General features: G+C 49.1%; 1 protein-coding gene across 1 annotated transcript; it reads right to left on the reverse strand.

Moving 5' to 3' along the window:
- Nucleotides 1-3,509: 3,509 nt before the first annotated feature.
- Nucleotides 3,510-11,515, reverse strand: EFCAB9 (EF-hand calcium binding domain 9). Its single transcript, XM_070414189.1, has 4 exons — nucleotides 11,359-11,515; nucleotides 6,432-6,580; nucleotides 5,428-5,604; nucleotides 3,510-3,638 (listed from the first exon to the last, which is right to left on the reverse strand). The coding sequence occupies exons 1-4, from the start codon at nucleotides 11,513-11,515 to the stop codon at nucleotides 3,510-3,512; spliced, it is 612 nt and encodes a 203-aa protein (XP_070270290.1).

Raw genomic sequence — 11,515 nt, forward strand, 5'->3', positions numbered from 1 at the left:
GCCAAATAAGTTTGGGAACCACTGCTCTAGCACTGTGGTTCTCAAACTTGAACATGCATCAGTATTACCTGAAAGGCTATTAAAACACAGATTGCTGGACTCTTTCCCCCAGACACTCAAGTTAGTAGGTCTGAGTGGGGCCCAATAATTTGTATTTCTGTAAGTTCCCAGGTGCTGCTGCTGGTCTGATGTATATGAGTATATTCATCCACCTTACTCTGTTTTCTTCCATAAATATATGTATGACTCGACACCTGTGATTTTTCTTTAAAATGGTGACTAGTAGGTTGTCTATATAAGTAGAGTTGGATTTGCTCCATTTCCTCTTACAGCTGCAATAGTGTTCCATTGTGGAGTACCACGGTGATTTCAGACAATTGGTTCTGGTGAGTGTGGCTGTTTCCAGTCGTTTGCCACTGTGAACCGTCTGCCATGAAATATCCGTTTCTACACTGCATGTTTGGGACTGTGTACGTCTATTGAATATACTCCTGAAGAGGTTGGATTGCTAGATCAACGAGTATATACATATGGGGAGTAGATGCTGAACTACCCCCCAAATAGATTTGACCGATTTAACACTATTGCAGCATGACTGCTCTTATTTCCCTGACCAATCTTTTGGTCTTTGACAATCTATGTCCTCTAGTTTTTAATTTGTGTTTTTTCTTTGGGTGAAGGTTAGCATTTTACTGTATATTTTAAGACCATTGGTATTTTTTCCTGTGAATTCTCTTTATGTTTGCCCATTTCCTAGTGCATTATGTAATTTATCGTGTGCAAATTTTAAGTGTTTCATGGTCAGATCTATTAGTCTTATGTTTTATGACTTCTGGGTTTTCATAACTTCCAAAGATCTTACCTACTCTGAGATTTTAACAGTTTTATTCCCTTGTATTTATTTTATGGTTTTATTCTGGTGCAAGGAAGGAAGTAGCAACTCAGGTTTACTTTTTTCCAGCTTCCTACCCTCCTTTTCCTGATACTACTTATTGAATAATTTTCATCTTTTTCCCATTGATGTTTAAAATTCACTATGACAGTTTTTTTGTTTTGTTTTGTTTTTTGTTTTTTTCCTACCTAACAATGCTTTCTCCATTCCTCTGCCTGCCCAGGCCCCAAACCCTCGGAGTCATTTTGACATTTCTTTCTCTTCTGTGAACCCCTATCTATGTGTGTCTTTTGTTTTTCACTATGACAGTTTTTAAGACTACTATTTCATCACAATGATGAATGGTCCAAACATTCGCGGTTTCCACCAGAATTCCAGTTGTGTTGAAAAAAAAAAGAAAAAAAAAAGACTACTATTTCAGTAGTCTTTTCTTGTTGATTAGTAAATAAGTAAAATTAGTAATAGGACAAATTAGTAAATAATACCTGTGTCCACCTCCAACTCTCAAATGCTATGTTTTAGTATTTTTACTTATGGATGAAGAGAAGCAAAGAGTGTGGCTGCTAACCTCCCTTGTTGTAGCCAGTCTCCCGTGATTTCTGTCCTTTGGCTCTGTCCGGGCTGTTCACAATGGTGACTACCCATCTCAGCAGATGTCAGCAATGTTGATTTGGCCTTTTCTAGTCCTTTGTTTTTGGCATGAGCCACCAGATAACACAGAAGAACTAAGGACTAATAGAAATGATTTCACTTTGCTTAATTAGCTACCTCTAAAATTCTTTCCTTTTTGTGGCTGGTCCTGGACTGAAACTGTAGTCATCTCCTCAGTCAAGCCTGCCATTCACCTGCCCCTGCAACTGCTGCCCCTTGCCACCCACTGCTCAGGCCCCTGAGCAGACTTGCTTTGTCGACCAAGGAATTCTAATGTAACTATGACATAGTCATAATACAGTGTTACTACCATCCAAAGCATGTTAAAGGTACTTGGTCTAATAAGCTCTATCCTTAAAAGCACAGTGGGTTGACTCAGTGTGAAAATAATGAACCTTATTTTAAGTATACCTACAAATACATTTTTAAAAATTTTTTTTAGTTTTTTTTTTTTATAGGTTGATGCCCCATGGTTGAGTGTTGCGGGCTCAATCCCCAGTGTGGGGTGTGCAGGAGGCAGCTGATCGATGATTCTCTCTCGTCATTGATGTTTCTATCTCTCTCTCCCTTGCTCTCTGAAATTAATAAAAATATCCTATATAATAAAAGCCTAATATGCTAAGTGTCTGGTCGTCCAGTCAGGCATTCAACTAGTCAAAGCGTAATATGCTAATGATACGCTAAGGCCACTCAACTGCTCGCTATGACATGCACTGACCACCAGAGGACAGATGCTCTGACCAGTGGGTTAGCTTGCTGCTGGGGTCTGGCCGATCGGGACTGAGCGAGACAGGCCAGACACGCCCTGGAGCCCTCCTGTGGCCCTTCCCTGGCTGGCCAGCCTCCCGCGTCCCTCCCCGGCCCCGATTGTGCTCCAGCGGGGTCAGTCGGCCTGGCCTGCGCCCTCTCACAATCCAGGACCCCTCGGGGGATGTCAGAGCTGGTTTCAGCCCGAGGGCAGAACAACTGGTCACTATGACGTGCACTGACCACCAGGGGGCAGATGCTCAACACACGAGTTGCACCCTGGTGGTCAGTGCACTCCCACAGGGGGAGTACCGCTCAGTCAGAAGCTGGGCTCACGGCTGGCCAGCACAGCGGCGGTGGTGGGAGCCTCTCCTGCCTCCACGACAGCACTAAGGATGTCTGACTGCCGGCTTAGGCCCGCTCACCACAGGGAGCAGGCGTAAGCTGTCATTCGGACATCCCCCGAGGGCTCCTGGACTGTGAGAGGGCACAGGCCGAGCTGAGGGGGCCCCCCCCCGCCCCCCCCCCCCCCGAGTGCAGAATTTCGATAAGCCCGCAACCCAGGCATGTGCCCCAACTGGGAATGGAGTTGTGACCTGGTTCAGTTGATGCTCAACTACTGAGCCACACCAGCCGGGCTACCCTAGCAGATGTGATCCATTTGCTTAAGCACCTGACTCAGAGAGTAATTCAGATTCTAGGAAGAACACAGCCCCAGTATCCTTAAAAGTCAGTTTCCCTTGTGGTTGGAGGCACTTCACCATTTGCCATTTTGAAGTGTTTCATCCAGGTAGTTTTAGCCTAAGGATTGGGAGACTAGAAAGGGTCTGGAGGTGTTGGACCACTAGGGACTAATACTGGGGAAGCACTGCCTTCTTCCAACTGCTCCGCCTCAGGAAGTGTTGGTAATTATTTGGATACACAGGGACCAAATGAACAGGGTTGATCTGAAAAGCAGCAGCAGAATTGGGACGTGGATGGACAAAGAGAGTGGTTACTTCACATGACATTCTTGTTCCGTATGTGAGGTCAATAGGTTATCAAAGTTAAGAACTTTCTGTTTGAGGAACACTCATTTGGACCCTTCGTATATCAAAGTGAATGTGTAGACATGCCACTTTGGTGTTCACATTTATTTTTAAACATGCTAACAGTTATAATTACTTATATTGTATTTTTAGATTAATTTCTTTCAAGAAGTTTCTCTTTTGCCTTCCCCTTAACTTTCTGTGGCATATTCTTTTTCAAGCAGAGCCTTCTGTTCCTCCTTTTTCTCTTCTTTCTGCTTCTCCTGGTATTTGTCCATGGTGAAGATAGTAAACAGCTTAAATTCCTTGTAATTCAGGTGCTTTTGTTGGGGGATAAAAAGAAAAATTATTTCAGGGAGGACTTGATACTTTGTTTCAGATGACAGCAGGATTGTAAGCATTTCTCATTTACAAACTTGGAAACTTAAAGAGACTCAGTAATTAGGACAAAATTATCATCTGATTGTAGTCTAGGAGCCAGGAACAGAGCGTCTATTGTAGACTCTAAAGCAGTGGTTCTCAACCTTCCTGATGCCGGACCCTTTAATACAGTTCCTCCTGTTGTGGTGACCCCCAATTTCATTGTTACAAATTGAACATAATTAAAGCATAGTGATTAATCACAAAAACAGCATGTAATTATATATGTGTTTTTCGATGGTCTTAGGCGACCCCTCTGAAACGGTCGTTTGACCCCCAAAGGGGTCGCGACCCACAGGTTGAGAACCGCTGCTCTAAAGGAACCTAGAGTCACTTTCTTTTACTTCAAGTCTAGATGCTTCAGGCTGGCATCTGAGGTTCAGTTGTGATCCACCTTTCTCAGCCTCACCTCCTCCTTGCTTCCCCAACATGGACTTCCTCGTTAAATAGGCAGAATTCACAGTCTTCACCATAGTGGTCTCTTAGGATTTTGCTCCTGTGTTCCCATCACAGAATTTCTTCTTTCTACTTACTCAGCTCTTATGCCCTTCCCCAACACCAACTCCCGCCATATCCTATATAATAAAAGCCTAATATGCAAATCGACCGAACGGAGGAACGACTGGTGGAACGACCGGTTGCTATGATGCGCACTGACAACCAGGAGGCAGATGCTCAACACAGGAGCTGCCCCCAGCCCACAGGCCCCAGGCCAGCCAAGGTGTGTGCCAGCAGAGGCTCCCCTCCCCCCCCCACATTGCCCCACCAGTTGCCTCCTGCAGAGGGAGGCGTCTGGCAGCATGGCAATCGGGGGGCAGGGCCGGCGAGCAGGCGGCGCCAGACGGGCCAAGGTGGGTGCCAGCAGGGGGACCCAATCATCCTGCCAATTGCCCCACAGATTGGTCCTGATTGCTGGCCAGGCCTAGGGACCCTACCCGTGCACTAATTTCGTGCACTGGGCCTCTAGTTAATGTATATCCTTCTCTAAGCTTCTGTAATTTTGTATCCATATTCTCGTATGTAGCACTTATTCAGTCTTCTCTCTTTCATGGGCCTATGAATCTCCAGTTTTTCTGATCCCAGTGCCATGGCATGCTGGAGCAGGTTTTATTTCTTTTCTTTTTTTTTTTTTTCAATCCTCACCTGAGGATATTTTTTCCATTGATTTTCAGAGAGAGGGAAAGACAAGAGAGAAACACCGATGTGAGAGAAACACATTGATTGGTTGCCTCCTGCATGCACACCGACCAGGTCCCTGGCCAGGGAGGAGCCTGCAACCGAGGTATATGCTCTTGACTGGAATCAAACCCAGGACCTTTCTGACCACCGGCCAAGGTCCTATGGCCTGAGCCAAACCAGCTGTCTGGAGCAGGTTTTCTCACCCCCCTCCTCACCTGTCTACTAGGTCAGGGGTCCTCAAACTTTTTAAACAGGGGGCCAGTTCACTGTCCCTCAGACCGTTGGAGGGCCGGACTATAGTTTAAAAAAAAAAACTATGAACAAATTCCTATGCACACTGCACATATCTTATTTTGAAGTAAAAAAACGAAACGGGAACAAATACAATATTTGTGTTTGCATGTGGCCCGCGGGCCGTAGTTTGAGGACCCCTGTGCTAGGTAGTAGGACATTGCCCTCCACCTCAGGACAGGGAGGCTGCCAGGCCATCCCTGAGGGATCTGCACTCACACAGTCACCGGTGATGTCAAAGTTGCGGTAGAACTCTCGGAGCTCATGTTTTTTAATATTGAAGAGAAAGTCGTACTTTCGGAAGCTCTCCGCCCCGATTTTCATCTCCCCATCCAGGTCCAGCAGGTCAAAGACCTGCCGGGAATGGCGGAAGATAAATTGCTCTTCCAAGTGGTTCTGTTTGGAGAGAAATGGGTCCGCCAGGAAACAGCATTGTTGGTGCTGCTTCCTAAACTTGCCACATCAAGACTCCTCCTCTGCGCCCTAGTCCGTTCCCCAGAGAACGAAAGGCAAAAGGGGGAATCACAGAAGCTCAGGGGCGGAAGGGTGCCATGGTCATGCTACGGGTCCTGCTCCGGCATCTGTCCTCAGGGGGGACTGAGCCGCCTGTAGTGATCACTCTGCTAGACCAGTGGCTCTCAACCTTCTGGCCCTTTAAATACAGTTCCTCATGTTGTGACCCAACCGTAAAATTGTTTTCGTTGCTACTTCATAACTGTCATGTTGCTACTGTTATGAATCGTCATGTAAATATCTGATATGCAGGATGGTCCTAGGCGACCCCTGTGAAAGGGTCGTTCGACCGCCAAAGGGGTTGCGACCCACAGGTTGAGAACCGCTGTGCTAGACAGACCCCTGGCCACTAGAACGCATGTCCTCACCTTGCCTGCAAACCTACTTGTGAAGCGTCAGGACACTGGTGGTAACGAGTGGGAGGTAAACACACACCAGAAGTGTGTGCAGGTCAGGCGGGAACCCATCTCCACCACCCATCCCTCTGGGAACTTCTCCGAGAAGGGGGAGGTGGCAGGGGGAGAGGCTGGGTAGCAACTGGGGGTGTCTAGGTTATGGATGGACCACTTGGGAACCAGAACTAGTTCTTCCCTACATTTTTTTCCTTCCTGATTTAAGTGAAAGGGAAGAAAATGTTGGGTGTACTCTTAATTCAGGGCTACCTTTAGCAAGATGGTGGCAGCTGCCCCAGGGCCCGGCCTGATACTCGCCTCGTGTGCCAGTAGTAAGCACACCAGCACGTAGAACTGGTCAAAAGTGATCTCGCCCGCCGCTTCCCAGTCCAGCACGTGGAACACTTTCATGATCTGTTTCCGATTCCAGTTAGTCACATGATGAAGGAAGTGGTAGAACATCATATCTGTTGGGTGGAGGGAAGATGAGGAGATGGATTATTCAGAAACAGCTCCAAAGGCTAACAAACTGGGAGCCGCCTCGATGGTACTGATGTTGGAAGCCTGTGACCTGGGAAAAGCAACAATTTTCTTTTTTTCAAAATCTTTAAAAAATATATATATATATATGAAATATGTATATTTATATATATATATTTTTTAAATATATATATATTTCAGAGAGGAAGGGAGAGATGGAAATATCAATGATGAGAGAGAATCACTGATTGGCTGGCTGCCTCCTGCACGCCCCCCAATTGGGATCGAGCCCACAACCCGGGCATGTGCCCTTGACCGGAATCAAACCCAGGACCCTTCAGTCTGCAGGCAGACGCTCTATCCACTGAGCCAAACCAGCTAGGGCTCAAAATCTTTTTTTAAAAGAAAACGTTTTATTGATTTCAGAGAGGAAGAGAGAGAAACATCAATGATGAGAGAGAATCACTTATTGGCTGCCTCCTGCACACCCCACACTGGGCATGTGCCCTGACCAGGAATTGAACTGTGACCTGGTTCAGAGGACAACACTCAACCACTGAGCAGGGCTAGCAATGATACTATTTTGTTTCTGGCTTTGCCACTGCACCTTCCACGATTTCTTAACCCTTAATTGCCCTTGAGCTGTGTGGAAAAGGATGCACCGGAGGCGGGAGAGCAAGGGCAGAGAGGACTTGGTTCCTGACCCAGCTCGCACACTCCGCGGGCAGACAGGTGTGTAGAGGTGACCAGTGAAAGGCGCATGCTCCCCGTACATGGAAGGAAGAGCTAATGCTCACTGGGGACCTGGGACACGTCCATGGAGAAGCTGATCTTTCACCTGGGCCTTTCATTGGAGGAGACGATTAAAACAGGAGAAATTTAAAAAATCATTCCCCTTCCATAAAAGCATCAATATACCTTGTGCTTCTATGAAAGCGAGTGCATTTGGCTACGAGGGGAAGGCACCGCCGCTGGTGAAGCCGTTAGGGCTCAGCGTTGAAAGGCCACCTCTCCTGGAACGCACAGCCCTGCAGGGAGAGGGGCACCACACCCTCTCATAAGGAGCCTCAGAGAGGAACTGGTCTATGCAGCGCTGCTACGACGGTAGCAACACCAGTCACCAGAGGGTCTTGTGGAAGCACAGACTCTGATGCGGGAAACCCAGTGTGCCACCCGGAGTGGGACCCGGCGTGCGACCCAGCATGGGACCCGCCGTGGGACCCACTGTGGGACCCGGCCTGGGACCTGGCGTGCATCTCTGACCAGCTGCAGGTGATGCTGCGGCTGCTGACCACCCTTAGGGGCCGCGCTGGGATCCGAACGAGACCTGATGCCACAGCCTTGCCGGTGCCAGGGTGGAGCCGTAGCTTTTGTACATTAGTTAAGGCATTTTCAGTCCTACAATCAGAGACAACAATCCTGTAATTTAAAGAACAGGGAAGGTTAGTGCTGAAATTCCACTCACTAATCATCTCTTTCGGGGTCGAAGATGAAAGGAACAAGCATGGTGATAGGTTTATCCGGTGCCGGGGGCCTCTGCAGATGGCGCACACACATCGCCCAGGGTCACGGAGGGTGTCTCACGGGTCACTGTCTGCATGCGATTTCCCCGAGCCCACTGGCTACAGAGCTTTCTCCTGCAGGAGAGAGGGCTCCCCTACACACAGAGCATCCCCAGTTTGGAGTCCCAGGGGAAGCTCGCTAAGGTCACAGTGAGCCAGTCACATGTCCTGGTTCGGGGGCTTCTGATGGTCTCTTGATGATCCTTCCCAGTCCCCTCCAGGTATGAGCATGTGGGAGAAACACACTATATAGATATCCTATATAATAAAAGGCTAATATGCAAATAGACCGAATGGTGGAACAATCGAACTGAACAACCAGTCGCTATGACATGTGCTGATCACCAGGGGGCACGCATGGAACATGGCAGGCATCAACCACAGCGGGATGGTGGAGCAGGTGAGTGGGGGCGCCAGACCAAGGCAGGGTGCTGGTCGCTGTCATCAGGGCGAGCCTCTGGTGGTTACTGAAAATTCTTTGCTCCCATGCACTACGGTCCCACCTGGTGCTCGCACCCACTGCCGACCCCAATCACTCAGTGCCATCAGTCAGCAGGTGTGAGCGGCGCCTGCCAGCCCCGATCGCCCCTGAGGGCTTCTCCACCTCCCCCTGCTCCTGAGAGGCAATAGGGGCAGCAGCTGCCACTCGCACCCACTGATGGCGCCAGCCCCAATCGCTCTGTGCCATCAGCAGGCGGGAGCCATGCCATCAGCGGGTGAGAGAGGCAGCGGTGGGAATGGGGCAGCCAGCAGACAGGGACTATGGTGGGAGGGGCCAGGCAGGGACTCAGAGCATGGGCTGAGACCCGCCCCTGTGCTCACCACAGCCTTTCAAGCTGCCCACAGGTCCTTTCAAGGTGCACGAATTTGTGCACTGGACCCCTACTATATGTGTGTGTGTATTTCCAGTGATGTTTGTGCAGTTGCACCTTGAGAGATGTTTTGGTGTGGGACAGTAGCTACTTTCTTTTTTTAAATATATTTTTATTGATTTCGAAGAGAAAGGGAGAGGGGGAGAGAGAGAAACATCAATGATGAGAGAGAATCATTGATCAAGTGCCTGTTGCATACCCCCTACCAGGGATGGATCCCACAACCTGGGCATGTGCCCTGACTGGGAATCGAATCGGGGATTTCTTGGTTCATGGGTTGATGTTCAACCACTGAGCCTCACCGACTGGGCGATAAATGCTGTTTTTAAAGCAGCTGGCTCTGGCCCACTCACGTCTCCAGGGCCTTAAGTCAGTGATGACAATGATAGCGAACATTAAGTCCTCAGCAGGTGCTATGCATTTCCCGTAAGTCACACCCCCTGCCTGGAAGGCAGGACTCAGGGCTGTGTCTCAGCTTTCAGGTCACTATCCAGTCCCTTGGCGACCAGAAGACGCAGCCTGCCCCTCTCGGGTGTTGCATCATCAGGGAGGGAGGGAGTTGCCAGGGAGACCAGACTCAGCAGACATTCCGGTGAGACTAAGAGTGGGCTTTGGAGTCCGAACGCCCTGGGCTTCACTCCCAGGTTTTCTGTTTACAGCTCGGTGCCCTGCAGCTGTGTGATCACGGACTGCGTTTTTGCAAAGAGTTGGTGACATACCCTGTGAAAATCTATGTATAACGAGAAACACTGAGGCAGGAAATGATGAGAAAATGAGGGTGTTTTTTTAAAAAATTATATTTTAAAGATTGAATGAACTCTTAAAAATCTTTATGGAAGAAACCCCTTATTCACAAATGACCTTAATCTCTCTCAGGTCACAATGAATGGATAGGAAACCTGCTTTCTACTCAGTCCTATAAAAACCCCTAAAGTCTTTTGACTAATCTTCTATTGGTTTGTGCACTCAAAGGCAAGGTGAGGATGGTCAGTACTTGTTGGTCACTCACAATTACCAAGAATTAGAAGGGACCTTGCATATCATTTATCCGATACAAACATCCCATTTGACAGATGAGAAGTCTTGCTCCTGAGGGGGCTCGACCCCCAGGAATAATTACAATGACAGTGAACGCCAAGTCCTCACCAGGTGCCATGCATTTTCCATAATTGCCTCATGTAATTATCTTCTCCCCCAACCATGAGATGGACTCCATTATTAGAATCCTCACTCACAGACGAGGAAAGTGAGACTTAAACAGGGTGTTGAGCCCAGCCGCTATGGCTCAGTGGTTGAGCGTTGACCTATGAACCAGGGGGTCCTGATTCCATCCCCGGTCAGGGCACATACCTGGATTGCAGGCTTGATCCTTGGTAGCAGATGTGCAGGAGGCAGCTGATCGATGATTCTCTCTCATCATTGATGTTTCTATATCTCTCCCTCTCCCTCTCTGAAATTGAAGAAAAAATCCTATATAATAAAAGCCTAATATGCTAAGTGTCTGGTCGTCCGGTCGTCCACTCAAACAATAAAAGTGTAATATGCTAATGATATGCTAAGGCTGCTCAACCACTCGCTATGACATGCACTGACCACCAGGGGGGCAGATAATTGACCAGTCACTATGACCTGCACTGACCACGAGGGGGCAGACACTCCAACTGGTAGGTTAGCTTGCTGCTGAGGTCCGGCCATCAGGACTGAGCAAGATGGGCCGGACACGCCCTGGAGCCCTCCCGTGGTCCCTTCCTGACTGGCCAACCTCCCGAGTCCCTCCCCGGCCCCGATGGTGCACCTGTGGGGTCCCTTGGCCTGGCCTGCACCTTCTTGCAATCTGGGACCCCTTGGGGAATGTCGGAGAGCTGGTTTCGGCTCAATCCCACTCAATGCAGGAGCTGCCCCCTGGTGGTCAGTGTGCTCCCACAGGGGGAGCGCCACTCAGCCAGAAGCTGGGCTCAAGGCTGGCGAGCACACTCCTCTCCCACTCCACGGCAGCGCTAAGGATGTCTGACTGACAGCTTGGGCCTAAGCCGTCAGTCGGACATCTCCCTAAGGGTTTCTGGTCTGCGAGAGAGGGCGCAGGCTGGGCTGAGGGACCCCCCGCTCCCCTCCCCCCAAGTGCATGAATTTCGTGCTCCCGGTCTCTAGTAAATAAATAATAAAGAGGGTGATGACACTCTCCAGATCTCCAAGGGGTAAGGGGCAGAGTCAGGATTTAAACCCAGAGCCTGCAGTTGTGTCCTCCTCACTGAGCTGCCACCAGTCTTCAGTGTAAGTCGGTGACTAGACACCAGGTCTTGACCCGGCGGAGACGTTTCTGACAGCACTGACCGTTCATGGTGTTGTGGCGGTGCGGGTCGAGGAGGTTGAAGTACTCCACCAAGGCCCTCAGGTTCCTCAGGGACAGCAGGCAGTAGAGCTTGTCCAGGTACAGGCACCACAGAAACGACCCTGTCTTCAGTTTCATTTTGGAGCTCCTCATGCCCAT

This window comes from Myotis yumanensis, unplaced genomic scaffold, assembly GCF_028538775.1.
Source record: "Myotis yumanensis isolate MYYU_CA2020_CCGP unplaced genomic scaffold, mMyoYum1.0.hap1 SCAF_5, whole genome shotgun sequence".
NCBI lineage: Eukaryota > Metazoa > Chordata > Mammalia > Chiroptera > Vespertilionidae > Myotis > Myotis yumanensis.

Excerpts from the sequence above, each read along its gene's own strand:
- EFCAB9 (XM_070414189.1), bottom strand. The coding sequence starts at position 11,515 with ATGGGCATGAGGAGCTCCAAAATGAAACTGAAGACAGGGTCGTTTCTG. Across the intron at positions 6,581-11,358 it reads CCGCCACAACACCATGAACG|ATATGATGTTCTACCACTTC; the intron begins GTCAGTGCTGTC and ends TCCACCCAACAG. Across the intron at positions 3,639-5,427 it reads TTGACATCACCGGTGACTGT|CACCTGAATTACAAGGAATT; the intron begins GTGAGTGCAGAT and ends CCCCAACAAAAG.